This window comes from Podarcis muralis, chromosome 15 (genome assembly GCF_964188315.1).
Source record: "Podarcis muralis chromosome 15, rPodMur119.hap1.1, whole genome shotgun sequence".
In the NCBI taxonomy this organism is placed as follows: Eukaryota; Metazoa; Chordata; class Lepidosauria; order Squamata; family Lacertidae; genus Podarcis; species Podarcis muralis.
In genome coordinates, this window is record NC_135669.1 from 39,468,526 (window position 1) to 39,488,725 (window position 20,200).

General features: G+C 45.3%; 3 protein-coding genes across 5 annotated transcripts in view; 1 reads left to right on the forward strand and 2 right to left on the reverse strand.

Moving 5' to 3' along the window:
- MYO19 (myosin XIX) overlaps positions 1 to 3,186 on the forward strand; it is a 29,367-nt gene extending 26,181 nt beyond the window's left edge. For both annotated transcript variants that reach the window (XM_028708565.2, XM_028708564.2), the window contains 3 exons: positions 877 to 962; positions 1,124 to 1,432; positions 1,718 to 3,186. In XM_028708565.2, coding sequence (XP_028564398.2) covers positions 877 to 962; positions 1,124 to 1,432; positions 1,718 to 1,846 — 524 coding nt within the window. In that variant the 3' untranslated portion in view covers positions 1,847 to 3,186. The remainder of the gene's footprint in view (positions 1 to 876; positions 963 to 1,123; positions 1,433 to 1,717) is intronic.
- ZNHIT3 (zinc finger HIT-type containing 3) lies at positions 1 to 7,947 on the reverse strand. 2 transcript variants are annotated; one of them, XM_028708581.2, is made up of 6 exons: positions 7,697 to 7,947; positions 6,033 to 6,064; positions 5,361 to 5,444; positions 5,014 to 5,094; positions 3,662 to 3,872; positions 1 to 946 (listed from the first exon to the last, which is right to left on the reverse strand). In XM_028708581.2, exons 1-5 carry the CDS (start codon positions 7,930 to 7,932, stop codon positions 3,682 to 3,684), a joined length of 624 nt encoding a protein of 207 aa, XP_028564414.2. In that variant the 5' UTR covers positions 7,933 to 7,947; the 3' UTR covers positions 1 to 946; positions 3,662 to 3,681. The 2 variants fall into 2 exon arrangements, with proteins under 2 accessions (XP_028564414.2, XP_028564415.2); XM_028708582.2 differs by lacking the exon at positions 7,697 to 7,947 and adding an exon at positions 7,246 to 7,509.
- A 1,794-nt stretch (positions 7,948 to 9,741) lies between these two features.
- LOC114585716 (lysophosphatidic acid receptor 1-like) lies at positions 9,742 to 17,531 on the reverse strand. The gene has a single exon (XM_028708580.2). The coding sequence runs from the start codon at positions 11,784 to 11,786 to the stop codon at positions 10,821 to 10,823; it is 966 nt and encodes a 321-aa protein (XP_028564413.2). The 5' UTR covers positions 11,787 to 17,531; the 3' UTR covers positions 9,742 to 10,820.
- Between the last annotated feature and the right edge of the window lie 2,669 nt (positions 17,532 to 20,200).

A 20,200-nucleotide genomic window follows, 5' to 3' on the forward strand; every position in this document is an offset into this window, starting at 1 on the left:
CTGTGCTATTTCATATTTTTTAAAATATTCATATACAGATGTTCATAAAAAGCACAAAAGAATGGTTTACAACAATTATACACAAAATCAAAGATCAGCTAACTGTTGTGCAGAGGTCTTCTTAATTGCCTGCATAAGCCTGGCGAAACAAAAGTTTTCAGCAGGCGTTTAAAAGCTGGCCCAGAAGGTGCTTGGCTGAATCTCTGTTGGCAGAGTGTTCCACAGGACTGGGCCAATGACACTAAAAACTTGGGTTTCTTGATGTTGTCAAATGAGGGAAATGACCAACTAAGCTCCTGCAGATTATCTCAATGATCGAGCTGGGATAGAAAGGTTCAGGAGGTCTCTAAGGTGCCCTGGACCTACCTTGTTCTGGGCTTTGTGAATGCATACACTTCTATCCTCTGGCCAGACCAGCAAAAGCGGTATGGTCAGATTTCAAGGACACATCCCAGCCAGGCAAAAAGCCTTAAGGAGGAGCCAGGCAAGCAGCCTGGTGAGGGGTGTGGTCTAGAGAGAGAATGTGTGACCTGAGGAGAGAAGAGAGACCTGGAGGGCTGTATTCAGACCCTAGGCCAATGGTTCTCCACCCCTAGGTTAGAAAGCCTTCTACCCAGTCAGACTGTTTGTCCACTTATCTATGTACATTTTAGAGAGGGGACTCAGCTCAGTGGGAGAGCACTTGCTTTGCATGAGGAGGTTGCAGGTTCAATCTCCATTTGGAAGGATCAAGTAGCAAGGGATGGGATGGAGCCTTCTTTCTGCCCGAGACCCTGGACAGTTAGAGCAGACAATATTAGGCTGCATGGACACTTGGTATCAGGTCCTTTCCTGCTGTTCCTTACACTCCCATAATGCAATGTCTTTCTTTCTCAGCTGTTCGCTCGTGGTTGGCCAGGAAACATTTCCAGAGGCTACGGAAAGCTGTCAGGGTTATAAAACGGACCTGGAAAAAATGGAAGGTAAGAGATCAAAGTCTTCCCAGCAGCTTGTTGGAAAGCTGGAAATGAGGCTGCAGTTACACTACAGAAAAAATAGCACCAACACAGATTTCTGCTTTCTGAGACACTGCTTTCCCCCCATTTTTTCCAAAAAGTTTTAAATACTTTCTGTCTTTCCGCAGGCCAAGATGGATGTCCTGGCCGCAGAGGAGTTGGATGACTTAGAAGGAAGCCCCCTCTCCTCCAGCCTTAGGGCAACGGTTTCATTGAGCGAGACCCATAGCAAGTTGGAAAAGCCATGCCCCCTAAATGCAGCAATCCAGTTCTGGCCTCTTGGGCTGGTCCTTTCAAGCGGCCCGGTGACACTGGGTGCTTTTCAGAGAGACCTCGCCCTCCTGGCCTGCCTCCAAGTGCTGCAGCAGAACAACCATCACAAGGCAGAGACCAAGCAGCGCACACAAGGGGTCACCTCCATCAGAGCCCTCCCACAGGTAAGGACCATACGACTAACACCCCCCTCCCCCCAAAAAATCTGGTTGGTTACTGTCTCCCATGTTGCATAGTTGCTTTAAGTGGAAGGGAGGTGGACAGAACGCTTTCAGAGTCAGTGCCAGTTAGAAAACCACAAAACATATGTAATAATAAAAAGGCACAACTCTGAAGCCTGATGCCAAACTCTGCCCTGAAACATCCAAGTCAGACCATTGGTCCGCCTGGTTCAGTGCTGCGCATGTGCCTGGACATGGCTCACCAGGGTAACCCATTTCTCCTCCTAGGGCTCGATCAAGTTCCACTGCAGGAAATCTCCGCTTCTTTACGCAGACACCAGGCCGCACACCCACAACTGCACCATGACCGGCTTCAACCAGATTCTCCTCGACAACTACAAGCTCCTTTCAGCTTGAGAACTGACTTCTACGTGCTTTTATATACTATTTACTGCACTTTTTATGCTTTTTCACTCAACAAGAACCTTCATCAAGCTGCATCTCTCCCACTGCATTTAGGATACCGTTTCCTCAAAAATGGTTCGGACTGTCATGTGGCATCTCTTGGTGGAAGGTCACAGGGAAATTCTCTGGGGAAGGCACACCTCCCCATTACTGCAAGCACTATACACATATGATGTCAGGGGGAGATCCTATCACACAATTTCTCTGCGACATACGTGTTCCATCCACCCTTTCAAAATACAGGAGGACAGGCTGTACCTCATACACACACTTCTCTGGGGACCAAGGGGGCCTTGTGTCCATGCACAAAAGCTGAGCAGCTTACATCAACACCTGCCAGAGAGAGAGACTTCACTTCACCCAGCCTTGCATTTAGCAACTTGCCTGGTCACCACAGGTGATCTGGAACTCCATGCAGGCGAGCAAGCAGACTGGCAACCCTCATTTGCCCAGCCCTCAGGGCCGTTCTAGCCACAGAGGAAATGAAGCTGTTTCCTCAGCAGACTTGTGGAGGTGGAATTCACCTCCCTGATCTTACCACAAGCCTGCTTAAGCAAAAGCTTTAATTTTTTATTTTTTACTATTTCCTCCTCTGCAGCTGTGTAGGCTACTAGCTTCCTGTCCAGTAAAAATAAAATTAAAATGGCATGTGAGCAACCTATTCACCAGATTAGTTTAAACGTCAATTATCTTACTCCAATTTATATAATCAGGAGCTGGAACCAAAATCTCTAAACCAACTGGGGTTTAGAATTCAAGTCCACACCTCAGGAAAATCACACTGTGAACTACTATCTTGAGTTATAAACCAAAGGTAACTTTTTTAAAGTATTGTGAAAACGTCTGTTTTAAACAACGTTTTTAAACTTTCTTTATTGTAATAAAGGGTGGTTGTTCTCTCAGGGAGAGGGAAGCAAACCTACTGTTGCTTTGGGACTTTTTAAAAAAAATAATTGTCGCCTTTGCCAACTGGGTTCTCTCCAACTATATTGGACCACAGCTCCCATTCACCCCAGCTGGCATGTAGCTATGCTGGCTAGGGGAGATGGGCTTCTGCAATCCAAAACATCTGGTGGACACCAGGTGGGCAAATCTACTCTGGGGCAAGACAAAGTTTATGGGCTCAGTCATTTCAAAATTTCAGTAAGCAGAATTCCAAACTGCTCAGACAGGAAAATAAGATCCAGTGTATAAGTACACTCCTTAGGATTAGACACAGGGATCAGTTTCGTACTTACAGGCCATTTTCTACAAATGAAGACTCAATAAAAACGTCCATGATTATGAAATAAGTTGCTGTGTTTGTTTCTCCAGCCTGCTTCTGTCAGTGGCTTCAGAACTAATGGGAGCAAAACCAGGGGAGAGGTTCACCCCAAGGAAGTCTCACAGAAATCAATAGGGCAAAGTAACTTTAGATGCAATTGCATTTGATTCCCATCCAATGTAAGATCAAGATGCTATTGCAAGGGAAGTGGGAAACTTGGCTCTTGCTCCTAGTCCAAACCTGAACTCTCTTTACAGCCTGAAGATAATCAAAGGTGGTTGGAGAGGCTACTTTTGGAACACAGAAAAGGCAGCGTGTGCAAGCACTTAATCCCCCCCCCCCCAAATCTAGGGCCCATGGTTACCGGGGGAATGGCATGCCCTCCCTAGGAAAGAGGGCTATGAATTATAGCTTATGGTGCTCCAGGGGTTAGCCACAAGAGAAGCCCTTCCTCCATCCTTGCAAATAACAAGGTTCCCCATCCAGAGAGGGGCATCGTCTACCTGCTCCGCACACACAAAAATCACTCTGGGCGTGCGTTCTCCTTCTCGGGAGGCTCAACAATCCTCAGGCAACAGTCTGCAAACTCCACAAAGAGGGGCTCCTGCATGTATGTCTTCAGGATGGCGCTCTTGTCTTTGGCCTGGTCGACAGTGAGAAGCAGCTGGCCAAGGTGGGGGTTGAGGAGGAGGCCTTTGAGTTCTTCAGATTCCCCTGTTTCGGAAAAAGAGGGAGATGACTCCAAGAAGGAGGGTGGGAAGATCCTTGGCGACTGGTGCCCATCTTTGGAGAAGAACTGGAGCTCAGGGGGTAGAGTGCTGGCTTTGCATCCAGAAAGCCCCAGGTTCAGTCCCCAGCATCTCCAGATGAAATAACACAGGGCCTGAGAACCTGTCTCCATCCTGCTGTTCTTTGGCCTCCCATCAGCCACAGCCAGCAAGGGCCAATGGTCAGACACTTCTGGAGGGCCGTAGGTTCCCCAACCTTAAGGTAAGAGATGATGGGGAAAACCACTTTCTGCCCCAAGAACCTGAAGAGCCATTGTCAGGAGCAGACAATATTGCCTTATTTGGCCTAGAAAGTAGAGACACTACAGTACTTAAACCTCTCACCCTGCCCCCCCCCCCATGTGTGGAATTTGGCTATTGCGGAGGAAACAACGTGCAAATTACTAATCCCTAAGGGTAAGATACAGAACATTTCTATGTTGTTTGGTGGTATTTCATTTCTAATATGTCAAATTCAGGTATACAAACTCTCCCCCCAACAAACTGCATCATTTAGTTTTCATGATGTGCCTTGTTGCTTTCATTTTTCTACATTATCTGCCCTCTTTAAAAAATACACCTTTTGTACTGCTCCTAAGCCTTGTAATTTTGATTGTTTTTTAATCTGCACTTTCTATGTATTATTATTTTATTTTAGCAGTAAATACTGGGCAAAGGCTTATGGGGGGAGCTGTGGTCCCAAGTCTCATCAGTCCCACCCACCCACAGTCAAGGACAGATAGACAACAACATCTGGGAGGGTCCCATGCCTGCTATTCAGGAACTTTGGGCATGAAATCAGACAATGGATTCTTAAAGCAGTGATGTCCCCCTACCCATAAAATAACAGTCTCAGAGTCATCTGCTCATGTAAGAACCAATTGCTTCAATTCACACATAGGAATTTCTTTATAGTAGGAATAACCAACTAGTCACCCTCCAGATGGCCACTGGGACTGCTGCTCCCACCAGCCACAGCAAGCGGGTGGTTAGGATGATGGGTGTTGTAGTCCAAAAGTACCAAGAGAGCCACAAGCTCTCCCTGTTTTACAGGAAAAGTTAACAATATTTTCCACTGGAAAACTTACCCAAGAGCCGAAGTTTCTGCAGGGGCACCTTATCGTCCTCATCATCTTCTGTCAAAATGTCATCCACTGACCAAGAACGTCCTGAGAAAAAAGCAGAAATAAATTACTGTAGTGCCAGCAAAAGTGCCAGGGCTAGTACCCAATCAGTCTATGGTGCCTTTGTCACCTGCCACTCAGCCACAGTGGGAAAATGGGATACTGTCCTAGAAGAAACTTTAGTCTGATCAAGAAGGGTCCTTATGATGCTCTGACTCAACTGTTTCTCTTCCCTCAGTACGACCCCCCAACTATCAATGCCAATTAAAAGCCTGTTTGTTTTCGCAAGCGAGCTGGAAAGGGTCACATACCTTCATTGTTCATGGATGCCGTCCTCTGGGAAGTTTCTTGACTTGTAGGCTGTGGACGCGGCTCTGCTTTGGGTGCACATTGTTCTGTTCAAACGCCAAACACATCTCATTACACCCAAGCCAAGGGAAGCGAGAGGTTGAGGCCATTCTTTTTGGTTAAGATTGCCCCCACCATATATTTTTCCCGCCCCACCATTTTATAATATATATAAAACAGAGAGAACAATTATAACAACAGACAAAAATTTAAATATGGAAAGCAATAGAATGAGTACAGTTGCACATGGGTTAAAATAACAAATGTCATCAGATTATCAAGTATAATTCCAGATTTGCCGGCGGTTAGAGGCAATGTGGACCTCTCTTCTGGCAGCACCTTCAAATTCCCAGGCTCTATTACATCACCACCACCCAAACTAAGGTTTTGGGATATTATTGGTATTTCTGAAAACCTCAGGCTTTTAAGTCCACCATCACTTTTCTTGTGCATGGGGGAGGCCATTTTGGCTAAAAATGCAACGACACTCACAGCCTGAACATTGGGATTGTTGTGACCAAAAAGTAGCCATCTGTCACGAAGTATGGTACATCACAAAAGTCCACTATAACCCACACTTGTAGAGCGAATTACTCAAGGAAGCCTAGTCATTATTTAAAAATATATAATCCTACCTTTATGTTTCTTGCAGCAGGACACTGAACAACTGCAACAACAAAGAGAAGTTTTTTAAGTGGAGACATTTATTTCTATCCCAAGGAGTTCAAGGCCAGGCTATATGGTGTTTATCTCCCCTCCCAACCCTTTTATCCTCACAACAAACCTGTGAGATAGATCAGGATGAAAAAAGTGTGACCTGCCCAAAGTCACCCAGTGAGCTTCATAGCTGAGGGGGGATTTGAACCCAGGTCTCTCAAGTCTTAAACCTGACACCACAATTACACCACAAAGGTTCCTTATTTTACCACTGCACAATACATGACTCATTATTTATATGGATTGCCCTTCCTCAAAAATTGGTTTATGCTACATAAAATAATACGACATGCAGGAGTGGCCAACTTGTTGCCTTCTGGATGTTTTGCACTCCCATGGCAAAACAGGGCTGATGGGAGTTGAAGTCTGCAACATCTGGAGTGCACCATGTTGGCTACTCCAGAAAATTTTGCAACATCAACAATAGTAAGATAACTATGTGTGTTAAAACCAAACATTTGCAACTCCTTCATGGTGTAACAGCAGGTCAGTGCATAATGGGCAGTGAGCAGGACCACAAAATCGGTCTCCTTCATATATAAACCATTTCTCAGCTGTAACGTCTCTGCATAATGGCAGAAATGGTTTCAGTGGCTTTAGTTTGTCATCATTGATATTTTATGTTTATTTTATTGTACATCACTTTGGTAACTTTCCATTGCCATAAATATCCCCATCCTCTGTGAATTTGTTCAATCCTCTTTCAAAGCCATCCAAGCTGATGGCCATTGTGGGAGTGACTTCTACTTGCTGTGCAAAGAAGTCCTATCTTTTATCTGCCCTGACTCTTCCAACATTCAGCTACCCAGACCATCCACAAGCTCTAGTGTTATGAAAGGAGAGGGGGAATTTCTCCAGCCATTTTCTCCATGCCATGCATAATTTTGTAAGTGACTACTGTGTCACCTCTTACTTGCCTTTTTTTACCACCTAAAAAGTCCCAAATACTGTAACTTTTGCTCCTAAGGGAGGGTCTCCATCCCCTTGTTCGTTTTGGTTGCCCTTTTCTGAACTTTCCACAACTCCCCCCCTCCTTTTTTTTTTTTTTTACGTGAGGGGGCCAGAAGTGTACACGGAATTCCACTTCTTTAATTATGGAACAGATATTTCTCATCTTTGCTGTTCACTTACCTTTTATTTGCCTTGGGGATTGATTTTAAGTAAGAACCGCACATTAGCTCGATCAACAATGAGCTAGTAATTCTTCCGGGTCGGATGGGGGAGTCATGCGCTTTAAAATTGTGGATGTGTTCCCAAGGGAGTTTCATTGCTAAGTGGGGATTTGCACCCTGGGCTCCCAGGGCCTCGTCCAACACTTTAAACCACCACTGGGGTGTAACTGCCCACACAACCCAAGCGAACACAGGATCTCTTTCACCCTCGGGGCTGTAACCCCATACACACTTTCGCGAGAAAAATTGAGCTCCCCACCCCCGAGCCCTACGTTCCGCGCCTCTGAGCACAGACACAGTCCCGCAGAGCCACCTCTGAGTATACACAGAGTGCCTTCCGTCCCTAAATAACCGGAGCCCACCAAAGGGCTCCCGGGGGGGGGCGCTGCTTGCACCGGCCCGCTACTTACTATCTCTCCCGGCAGCCCGGGCAGCGGTACTTGGCGCCGCCCCGCCCGCCTTCCCCGCACACGACGCACACGCGGGAGCAACCGGGACTTTGCATGGCGGACGCTGCTGCTCGATCTCGGCTGGGGAAAAACTTCCACGTGCGTCTCCTTCCTGGCCGGCGGGGATCTAGGACCAGGCCGGGCCAGCAGAGCAGCCGATCCCATCGATAGGCCGCGCCTCCTGCTCCTGCATCCATTCGAAACAGGATCGCACTCGATTGCAATGGCTGAGCAGTCCTGTGTCGTACGCACTGATTAAGCCCCAGTGCAGGCGGGAGAGAATGATTTTCTCTCTCTTGCATTGTTTTTAAGCTGTTCTTTGGGGGATTCTTGCTGCCTTTCAGTTTGTAACCCCCATCCCCTGTGTGCGCGTGCTGTGGATTGGTGTGGTGGTTGCTGTAAATCGTAGTAGTAGTAATAATAGTAATAATAAAAATAATAAAATTTTATTTATATCCCGTCCTCCCCAGCCAAAGCCGGGCTCAGAGCGGCTAACAACAGATAAAATCAATTCATTATAAAATCAGTAGTGGTAGAAGTAATAAATAATAATCATATTCCGTTTTTGTTAAATCCTAGTAATGGTAGCAGTAATAATAATAATAATAATAATAATAATAATAATAATAATAATAGGACTAACGGTATTGGGCTGTATGGGGAGCTAGGGGAGAGGTAGTACCTCTGGTAGTGTAATAATAAAATTTAAGGTATTATACGTCAATGCTTCTCCTGGGGTCGTCTGTGCATCTTTGGTCCCCACCCTGTACTTGGCTCTCACGTGTGGCTCCTAGAAGCTGTCTGCGTGTGACAGCGGACACACCCTGGCCGGCTAAACCAGGTGGGGGGAGCCGATGAGTCTCAAACCCTTGGGGAGTTAGGGACTTCTCCTGCTTGCGAAGAGACGCTCCGGCGGATTGAGTGGACACTAGACCAAGAGTGGGAAGGCAGCCCATCTTGTAGAAGGGGGGGGGGGAATGCTGATCCTGTACCTCCGCTGTTTTGCAGAATTTCTTCAAGAGAAGAGGAGGGCTAAGGGGCAAATCCCACACACCTTTGGGATGGAGTAACTAAGAAGGTTGGCTGGCACTGTGAATGCCTCCTCCTGGCAACTCCTTGCAGCCCAGCTGGTGCCAAACATATGCAGAAATTCTCTAATTCAATTGAGCAGGTGATGGGGAAAGGTTTTTCCCTGAAATCTTGGGAGAGTTGCTGCCAGTCAGAGTAGACAATACTGGACTAGATGAACCAAGAGTAACAGCAGGGTATAATTACAATATACAGGGTATATTGTTATATTATTCAGGGGCACAAACTCTTATCCGACAGAATGTCTGGTTTTAATAATTTGTTTAACTGTGTTATGTATTTTATTCTATTTTATATATTTGATCTTTGTAATGGTTTTGGCTAGACAAAGTAAGTAAATAAGTATATAAATAATACTCAGTAGTATTGCTACTGCTACTATTACATCATCATCATAAGCTGTAAACTGATTGTGCAATTTGGAAACTTTGATGTTTTAATGATTTTGTAGTCATGTTGCAAAGTCTTACGTAAACTGCATAAGTTTATGACAAAGGAAAGGCAGAATATAATTTTTTATTGTTTTTCTTAATCTGTTTTAGTCTTGTTATTCAAAAAAATTAATGTCTTAAATTATTGTTAATTTTTCTTAGTAATAATGTTATTGTTTTTTCTTTGTTATAAACTACTTTGCAGTTTTTCACAACCAAGTGATGTAAATTTTATGAAATAAACAAGTTGCAGTTAGAAAAATAACTGGGTGACCAATGTGTCCAAAACCAGGATATATGTGTGCATGTGTGTGTATTCTTTGAGGCTGCCTTTGAGGCCAGATGATGGAGCTAAGCCACATAAAAATGCTAATGTTTGCCCTCTGTAAACATTGTGAAACATCACTATCTCTTGTGCATTGATGTACCAGTGAATTAAATTAAATGTGGTGAGCTTGGCTTTGCTCAGAGAAAGGTTAACGATACTAAAAGGAAGGATTGCATTTTATTAATGTCATGCCAAAGCAAACACTGCAAAGCCTTCCCAGTTGGCTCTGGTGTTACATTGGTTTTATACACACACAAAATCCTTCTAAAGCTGCTCTGCTTGAGAGTAAATCCCGTTGAACCCAATGGGGCCTGCGTTTTAGGAGATGAATTGCTGCATGAGATTTTCCAGTTCTGCTACATATATTGGTTGAGGTTTCTCAGCTCACTTTTATTCACGCTGAAGCCTTTGCCAACCTGGTGTCTTCCAGATGTTAAAACTTGGACTTCAGCCCTGGACATCAGCCCTGCACTGTATAGCCATGCTGATTGAGGCCAATGGGAGCTGTAGTCCAAAATATCTGGAGGCTACCAGGTTGCCAAAGGCTGCCCCAGATTGTTCCATAAGAAAGCACATTATCCAAAGTCACCATGCGTCACATACAATTTGATGTAGCATTTATTTTTCATCCTATCTTAATATGTTTTTTCAATCAACAACAAAATTTTAGTCAGTCCAAATATATGTATATATTACATTAAGCTGGTGTTTCCCAGACTCCTGTTACACCTGCCCAACTTTCTGTACTGCATGAAGTTTGGAATGTTGCTGTTAATTCTAATCAAAAGGAGGGTGGTGTGAACCTTTTAAACCACTAATTGAAATTCTACTGTCTAATAACTCACTCTGAAGTTAGTTCACAGTAGATAATTTCAGCCCAACACGATCCTGTTCATGAATGCTACCAAAGTGTAGGTAGCACAATTCTATTGTCGATAGGAGAGAGCCGATGAATTAAATCCCACTCTCCCTTGTACTTGAGAACTGTCCAGTGCTGAAGCTGGCTCGCTTTGGTGAGCTGAAACATTAATTCAGATCTCTGCAACTGCCAACTACCCATAGCCCCTATAAAGAGATTTACGCTGCAATCCTAAACACGTGTCCTTGGGGAATGCATCCCACTGAACTTCTGAGTAGACATGCATAGGACTGAACTCTCAGTGATTGCTCACTGCGGACATTTAAAGATGTTTGGGTGAAAACGTACAAGACTGGATTCACTTTGGTCCGAGCAGGGTCACATTTTCCCAATGGCCTGCACTTCTATGCGGTTGCTGGAAGGGCACTTCAAAAACCTGAGTCTGTGCCACAAAGTTTTCACTTTCAGGGTGTAGATGATGGGGTTCCCCAATGAATTCATGGTGATCATGATGGCGGTAAGGTTTCGGAAGACGTAGACATCCATGGAGAAATTGTTGGGGCACTGCTGAGTGGTTATATCCAGGACAACGCCAGCAAAGAAGGGTGTGTAAGACAGCAGAGACAGCAGCCAGATGAATATACTTGTCCGGGCTACTTGGATCTCGGCCAGCCTGTAGGTGGCATGGGTTTGCCCCAAGGCACCCATTGCCATCTTGTGTTTCCTCAAAAACCCAATGATGTTGCAGTAGGTGAAGAAAGGGAGGATCAAAACCACTGCACAGTGAGGGATAGTGATGAAAATAAGGTAGTCGATACACAGAGGGCTGTAAAGGGCAGAGGCATTGTCTCTATCCAAGCAATTCCAGCCCATCAGGGGCAGGAAGCCCAAAAAGAAGCTAAGCCCCCAGACACCCAGCACCATGCCCAGGATCTGGTTCCTGCCAAGGCGCCATCTTCTCCTCAGGCATTCCGCCACAGCCAAGTAACGCTCAATCCCAATGAGGACTAAGTTGTAGATGGTGGCCAGGATTGACATGGTGTAGAAGGCATACGCTGTGAGGAGTTCCTTGGACCCAGTGATGGTACTTTGAGGGTTGGTGATGAACAACAGGGCGATCCAGAAGCCTGTAGAGCTAGTGAAGAGGTCGGAGAAGGCCATGTTGCAGAAAAGGATGAAGATGGGCTTGCGCAGTTCTTTGGAGTACACCACGGCAAAGATGACGGCAGAGTTGAAGAGCACAGAGATTAAGGAGATGGTCAGCTGAGGGGCACCCAAGGAAAGCACCAGGTCACTGGTCCAAACATGAGTAGTCTGATTGAGGCAGTTCTGGTGCTTAATCATGGTGAGGGTCAGGCTAAATCAATCAGGAAGCGATCAGAGGGGAGCAGGCAAGGCAAAGCCAAGGGTCGAAGGCAAGAGTCAGAGCTAGGAAGTTAGTTGTTGCTCTGGCAAAATCTCAGTCTAAACACAAAGACCTGTACCGCTGCTTCTGCCTAGGAGGGGCTAACGGCAACCTGGGTGCTGGGAGGTCCAGTCCAGAGTCTGAGGATTCTTATGCTGCCTTAGAAAATATTGCAAGGTATGGTCACTCACCACATCAGGCAGCTGCTCCCAGAGCTCTTTGAGACCTGGTTCTAGCTCCAGTGACTCCCAATGACAACAGGCCAAGCTTTTAAATGTTCGCTCTTTTTCTTTCCATAGCCTACGGTCCTAAGCTGGATGGAAAGTTGGGTGACCTCCTGCTTTGCGGCTCCAAGGGGTGGGGGTTGAACACAACAGGTTTCTGCTTTCCAGAATACTACCCAAGCTGTGGGTTAAACGTTAACTCCTGTGCGTCAAAACATTTTGGTTATTGGTTCAGGGTGATGGCTCCCAACCCTGAGGTTGCTAGGATGGTCCTAGGTAGCAAAGGCATCTAATAAGCTCCCTGTAATCTCTCTGTGTGGTTTTCTCCATCTGGAATCTCATCTTGGACGCCTACACTGGAATTGTGTTAATTAACTGCCAAACATTAAGCCTCTTGAAGCAAAAACAGTCTCTTCAGAGAGAGAGAGATGGGGGGAAAGATGGATGGATGGTTGGATGTCTAGATACATAAAAGAGAAGTGCCAAGAGCAGATAGCTTGATGCGGATAGATAAAGAGAGAACAGGATTGTAAAGTTGGAAGTCGCCACAAAGGTTATCTAATCCAGTCCCAGAAAATCTGTCTTCCAACCTTTGCTGAGAAAGCTCCAACAAGGGAGAGGTCACCACCCACTGACACAGTTTGTTCCAGATACTGCCATCTGCAGCAATGAATTTTCTCCATTGTCTGCCCAGCAGCCCTCCAGATATTTGAAGACAGCTATCCTATTGCCTCTTTATCATCTCTTCTCCAAAATAAACATGCTCAGCTCCCTCAACCTTTCTCCATAGGACTTAGTATCCAGGCCTCTCACTATCTTGTATCTCCTTCCTAGAGAAATGTTCCTGCTTGTCAATATCCTTAAACTGCCCATCAGCAGCCAGGGTCAGGAGGTCAGCAGTAAAAAGCACTGGTGTCAGTGAAGTTAACTCTTTATTCAAAGAAACCAAAACAGTGCAGGCTTAGCGATTGCAGCAACTCTTCCCAGTAGGACTTGTCTCCATGAGGCATTTGTGGGGACTGAATGTGCCTGCCTTCCCACTGCTCTCTAAGGCCTCTCCCAGTTCCTTTTCCTGCAGCCTAAGGCTCCATCTTCATTTCTCTGTGTCCAGCCAGTCCATGACATTGCCCCAAAACTGGCCACAGTATTCCAGGTGAGATGGGCAGGTGTGCGTATATGTTAGGGACAATGTAAGTTGATGTGCATGATGCCAAGCGGTTAATGCATTTAACAATCGGGCATTGCACACATTCTCCAGGGGTGATGGCAAATGTGCACATAATAGCTCCATGAAGAAGGAATTGTGCATATTTTTCCGGTCAATCTACATTTCTGGAGCACTTTAGAATGCTGAAATGGACAGCAGTATTTTGGCACTATAAGAGTCAAGAAATCCATTGTGGTTGCTGCTTTTGTGGCTTACAGTCCACTTTGGCATAATCAATGCTTTAAGCCAGGGATGAGGAAGATGTCACCCTGCAGATGTTGCTGGGCTTCAATTCCTATCAACTCCAACTAGTATTTCTGATGATTAAGGATGATGGGCTTTGTAGTCCAACAAGATCTGGCGGGCATGCAGTAAGAATCTTAACTACCATATGTGAACTATGTAAGGATGAAGGCATCTGTCAATTTGGGTTTCTCTCAGTTTCTCATTTTTCCACATCTAAATTCAGTTCTCCACATTTCCATGACAGGTTTTTAAAAACCTTTATGAAAATTCATTAGCATTTTAATGCAAATTTATCCTAGTGCACCAATTTTTGTATGCAATTTCTCTAGATGTGCACATTTCCCCCTGATAGTCGACTGAGCATGCTCACTGAGTTATTACTGAGGTGGGGAATTCCCCCTTAGGATTGCTTTTCCCCAAAAAAGGTTTGTGATACGCTCTAATACCTCCCATTCTTGAGTGTGGATGATGCTGTTTTGACCAAATAATTATAATAGCAAATACCTTTGTGCATCAGAAGTAGATGGAATGATACCATGCCAATGTCCAGAATTCTTAGTTGCAAAGCAAATCTTCCGGGCTCTTCAGAAATCCAAAATTTCCAAACACGAGCTTCACTTTGATTGCATCAAAATCCACCTTGAATAAGAAAAGAGGATGGGTTTGCACATACTGCACTAGGACAGGAGAGGGCACTGTTTCAAATGGAAACACTCAACCACCTCTCTTCTAATTGCAAACATATATCTCCTTTTTTAAAAGGATGCCTAGGTGGTCACTCTAATGTCTATTCTCAGAAGTAAGATCCACTAAGTTCAGTAATACTTATTCCCAGGAAATTTGTATAGGGTTGCAGTTGCAGTCCTACTGCAGGATTCTATGTGATTTTTAGTTGCACTAATGCATTATTCTCTATTTACATTTTGTTTATCAGCATTTTCGATTTTCCCAGGTCCTCACACTGGCAAGAAAAAAAACCAAACATGGATCTTCATTATGTGAACCTGGGTGGAGACCCTCTAGGACTCCAGTTCCCATCAGCTCTGACCATCAGCCAAGTTGGCTGGGGCTGATGGGAGTTGGGACTCCAGCAATATCTGAAGGGCCACAGGTCCCCCACCCCTGAAAACACAAGGGAAGCATAATATAAGAACAAAGATTTTAACATAAATTTTATTTACTTTATCTACATTCAGCACCCCACGGCTGTACTTGCTGGCTGAAGAGTTGTGGAACTGGCCACCTGAGGTCATTAAGCCCAGAGCCTGACACAAATCAGCTGCCTTTCAAGGGGTCGCCTAAGGTTGACCGTAAGGACAGGAGTGTGGGAGAAGCTTAAAGGCCTACGTGCATCGAAGCAATTTGCCAAGAACACCTCTCTGTTTCTTATCTCGACTTCACATCCACAAACTTTGTTCCTCTGAAATGATCCATTGGATATACAGTAATTTCCCCCAACCTCCCACTTCCTTTTCAATTGCAGTTTATTGCCAGGGATGTCACTGGATCCTTCTCCAGACTTATCTCCATCTCTCTGGATAAGCAAAAGGACAGTCTGCCCAGACCATAAAACATTTTGTTTTACAGCTGGGAGAGGTGAGCCTTGAGATAAGGATTGTGGTCACTTCTTTGTTAAGGGGGACATGCAGAGATAAATGCCACTACCTTTCCATGTAGATACAAAGGCCACAGCAGAATGCACAGGTAATTCTGTCAAAGGGCATGAAGAATGGGCATCAGGGACTGGTGTTCCTCTGATTCAAACCAGGGACAATGACAAAGGGATGTCTCTTTGCTCAGATTATTGCAAGCAGAATTATGGCAGGGAAAACACATTAAGAGAACCCCACTGGGATTCTCTCTGCAAGTGGGGATGAGGGATTCTGTCAATGTTGGTTTCTTTCGCTTTCTCATTTTTCCAGTTTTGAGTTCTCCCCATTTCCACATCAGGTTGCGATGCAGGTTTTTAAAGTCCTCATGAAAATTTACCCAGCATTTGAATGTGGGTTTCTCCTAATATAAAAAAAAAAATGTGTAAGGCAATTTTGTTCAACAGACACTAATTTCCAAAGCAATTTCTCCTAACATAATACATTTTGTGTGTGTTATTTTCACTAATGTTATGAGCTTTCATGCATATTTTATAGTACACATGCATTTTTGTCCACGTTACTTGGCTGCAGTATTTAGAGCTTGCACTTGTGTTAACCTCCAGCCCCCTACTGGAATGCGGCCCCCAACAGCTTTCCAATGGAGTAATGTGGCCCTTAAATCAGTTTAGATTATCTGAATGCAGTATTTTCTATTTTTACAAGGAAACCAGGTGCCCTTCTCTCTGCTGAATATGTAGTCATTACATTCCCAATCCTACTTCAGACGTAGCACCAAGCCACAGTTCAATGTTACAATAATGTTGCTCCAAGCTTCACACTCATGCTCCACCTTTGTATACGAAGGGAGGCAACCAAAAATTCCACTTTTGTTTTGGAACAATCTAATTTCCTGTTCAGTTAACAGGAGTTGGTCAACGGACCAGCATCTGAAAGTCTGTTAGAAACATTTCTCTTGTGGTCAGAGGTATATCAACAGGCTCAATGGGGGTAGGAACCTTCGCTCAGTTGTCAAGCACTCGCTTAGCATGCAGATGTTCCCATGTTCAATTCCCGGCATTTCCAGTTAAAATAATAAAGTAGCAAGTGATGGGACAGTCCCACTCTCCACCTGAAACCCTGGAGAGCTGCTGCCAGTCAGAGCTGCCAGAACTGGGCAAGCTGAACAAACGGTCTGGCCCACAATAAGGCATTTTCCTAGGATCCTCAGACAATTCTGACAGCTCTCTGGGACAGGGAAAAGGGCTGGCAATGAGTTTGTTTAGAGACACAACTTGGATACCAGAACTGAGTCATCTTCTTGAGCCTCCGATTCCCTCCTCCCTGTCAACGGTCAATGACAGCGAAGGTGCTGCTGCTGACATGTCCTATTCCAAGGGGTGTGCGTTTCAGTTCTGGGCTGCCTTGATCCATGCAGGACTTAAATTGGCTTTCCTCACAATGAGGCAAATGTAAGCCTAGAGGATTGATGGGAACTCTTCGTTTGACAGGCATTGCCCAGTCTCAGTTTCAGTCAGGATCCAGTCCTTCTACCCCCATGATGGCGAATTCGGGCTGTCAGATCTGGCAGTGCTTGTGATCTGCTTGGCAGGCACAGGCGTGCGGGCAGAGCGAGATACTGCCCTGAGCTGTGCTAAATGATCTATGCATATATGAGGGGCAGCCACTAGCCACGGAAATGCCAGTCCCCAGTGGGGAGATGACTGTGTGACTGTTCATGGCCAGCCCGAGACGTTTTGCCAGCTGAAGCAGCGAAGGATGATGAGATGGGAAGGGCCCGTAAGCTCAGTGGTAGAGCATCCGCTTTGCATGCAAAAGATCCCAGATTAAATCCCTGACTGTATCTCCAGGTAGGGCTGGGAAAGAGACTCCCGTCTGAAATGGTGGGGAGCCACTGCGAGTCAGTGTAGGCAATATTGAGCTGGATGGACCAACAATCTGGCTCAGTATGAGGCTGCTTCTTACGTTCCTATGGTGGCATCCCTCGTGGTGTGTGCAGGTGAATCTTATTTCAACACTGGCAATGGGACAGCAGCCTTGATTGTATCAGAGGTCAGCAGGCTAGCTTGGAGGGTTCAGGCAGGGAAGGCTGGATCTTCAGGGCAAGTGAGGGCAGTGTGTCCCCCACTCACAACCAGCCCAGAGTGTGTCACTGGCTGTTAGCTTCCTCCTCCTTAGTCTCAGTATTGCCCAGCAGGGAGGAAGATGGGGACAAAACCAGAGTCAGCTCTGGCTCCACCTATTGTTGGGCTCCCTGTCTGCCACCCTACCAGTCCCAATGGGCACCAGTTGCAGGACAGGCTCTATGGGGCATCCACCGTTCTCTTATCCAACCATTTGCCACCACTATCCCCCATCCCCACCTGCCATCTTGCTTTGCCTAATGGTAGGGCCGGCCTTGATCATAAAACAATGTGGTTATCCTTGCTGCTTCTATGGCTGTTGCAAAATTGTTTGTTGTTGGGGAGGAGGCTGCCTTTTGGTTCCTCCTGTCCCAGATCTGCCTCCATCAGCTGCCATTCTACTGGGTGGCAGCAGGGGGAGAGCTGGGACAACAAGGCCCACTCCATCAGCCTGGTTGGGACTCGGGAGAAGGGAGAAACGTAATTCTACTTCCATAAAAGCTGAACTTACCTAATTTGTAGTTTCCAAAATAAGATGGGAATGGAAACTCCTTCAAAAGGACACTTCCTCTGAATTTTGCAGTGTACTTCTCCACAGCTTTTGGTAAAGTGTGCATACGAATGTGTGTGTGTGTGTGTGTGTGTGTGTGTGTGTAGATAGATAGATAGATAGATAGATAGATAGATAGATAGATGATAGATAGATAGATGATAGATAGATATAGATATACATACACACACACGAATGTATATATATTCGCATAAATATCATTTTTAAAAATTGCACTATCTTGGGCAGGCATAGACAAACTTGGCCCTCCAGATGTTTTTGAGACTACAGTTCCCATCATCCCTGACCACTGGTCCTGTTAGCTAGGGATGATGGGAGTTGTAGTCCCAAAACATCTGGAGTGCCAAGTTTGATTATACCTGATCTTGAGGGAAATTGCTTTGCAAAAATGTGTATATAAGGCAAAACTGCGAGCAGGAAGGCAAAGATACACATGAGAGTGTATGGAACACAGAAAACTACCTTATGCTGAATCAGACCACTGGTAGTCCATCTAGTCTAGTGCACACTGACTGGAAGCAGCTCTCCAGGGTTTCAGACAGGGGCAGTCCGAACCTTACCTGGAGGTGTCGGGAATTGAACCTATGACCTTCTGCATGTGAAGCTGATGCTCTACCACTGAGCTACGGCTCCTTCACTCTGCACCATATCAACAACAGATGTTGAATGTGGGTGGAGGAAAGCTGAATGCTTCTTCCTTTGGGTGTAGTTCTAATGACATAGAAAACTCGGCACTACTTTTTAAGCATGAATCAGCCTGTCTTGCATGTCCGGGTCCTGCCTGATCCAGCTCACAGGGAGACCTCTTCCTAGGAAGAGGCCTGGGACACTGCAGAGAACCTCTGTCCAACTGAGAAGAAGCACAGGACAAGATGAAGTGCCCCCTCTCAAGGATGTCTTTTAGTTAATCTTTTATTGTGGCAGCACCTGCACCTTGGAAATCCTATTGGCATCAGGTAGGCTAGGCACCTTGTAATCATGGGCAGATCAAGACCTTTAGAGGCCCTTAAAAGATTTTGGTGTTCAAAATATAAACAATAATAAACCGTAAAACATTGCCTTCTACAATTATTTTATAAAGTTCAGCATGACTGAGGAATAAGACTTTTTGTGGATCAGAATCTATTTCATTAGTTGCAAAAAACCACACATTTGATTCTCATTGTCTAGGACTCAATCCACATTAAAGTTTTTATTATGCCACTACAGGATTTCAATTACCCGAGCATATTGTTGTTTCTTTCAGTAATTAGGATTAGGATCAGGGATGAAAGGCCGTAAAAAGCAAGAGGTACCATCTCTGACATTCCTCTGCCTATGAGAAGCCCACAGGAGGACCCGAATGCAACATTCCCCTCCCCACCTGTGTTTCCCAGAAACTGGAATTCCAAGGCCTACTGTCTCCAACAGAGGGAGTGGGGCACAGCCCTTGTGCTAGTAGCCGCTGAAAGACTTCTCCTCCTTGATTTTGTCTAATCCTCTTTTGAAGCCGCTTAAGTTGGCTTAATTAAATAGTTTAACTATGCACTGTGTGACATTTATTTTGTCTGTCCTGAACCTTTAGATCTTGGGTAGGCCAACTAAGGCCCAGGTGCCAGATCTGGCGCAATCGCTTTCTAAATCCGGCCCGGGAATCTGCGTGTTTTTACATGAGTAGAATGTGTCCTTTCATTTAAAATGCATCTCTGGGTTATTTGTGGGACAAAGGAATTCATTCTTCCCCCCCCCCTTCAAAATATAGTCCAGCCCCCCACAAGGTCTGAGGGACAGTGGACTGGCCCCCTGCAAAAAAAGTTTGCTGACCCCTGCTTTAGATGCTCCTGAGGCCTAGTATTGTGAGAGAGAATGCTCATCCACATTTCTGCTTGTCTCAGGCTTTTTGTTTGCCCTGCCACCTTCCATAGAGAAACCCGCTGTTTGCTGCTCTGTGGTAACAAATGTCAGTCGGGTTTTCTGCAGAATAAAATATGGCACGAGCGGAAATGTGAACAAGCCCAGAGAGAAAAAAGCTTCTCTCTTTCTTCACACCATGCACAATTCTGCAAGCCTCTACGACATCCCCACCCATTGCTCATCTTTTCTTCTGAACTAAAAAGCACCAAACTCGGTGACCTCACCTCAGAGAGTTGCTCCAGCCATTTGATCACAACACAGCCCTTTTCTGAAACTTTTCTAGCTCTGAAATATCCTTTTATAAACACTTGTCTTTTTTAAAAAGAAATGTTTTAAAAAGGGAAATTGTTGCCCAGTTCATTGGACAGATCTTAGCTGATCAAGAGATTAAGAACATCAGAAGATCCCTGCTGGATCAGACCAAATGCCCGACCAGTTCGGCATCCTGTTTCCCACAGAGGCTTGTGAACCATAGCAAC

Excerpts from the sequence above, each read along its gene's own strand:
- LOC114585716 (XM_028708580.2), bottom strand. The coding sequence starts at position 11,786 with ATGATTAAGCACCAGAACTGCCTCAATCAGACTACTCATGTTTGGACC.
- ZNHIT3 (XM_028708581.2), bottom strand. The coding sequence starts at position 7,932 with ATGGATGCAGGAGCAGGAGGCGCGGCCTATCGATGGGATCGGCTGCTC. Across the intron at positions 6,065-7,696 it reads CCGGGCTGCCGGGAGAGATA|TTGTTCAGTGTCCTGCTGCA; the intron begins GTAAGTAGCGGG and ends TTGTTGTTGCAG. Across the intron at positions 5,445-6,032 it reads CTGCTGCAAGAAACATAAAG|AACAATGTGCACCCAAAGCA; the intron begins GTAGGATTATAT and ends GCGTTTGAACAG.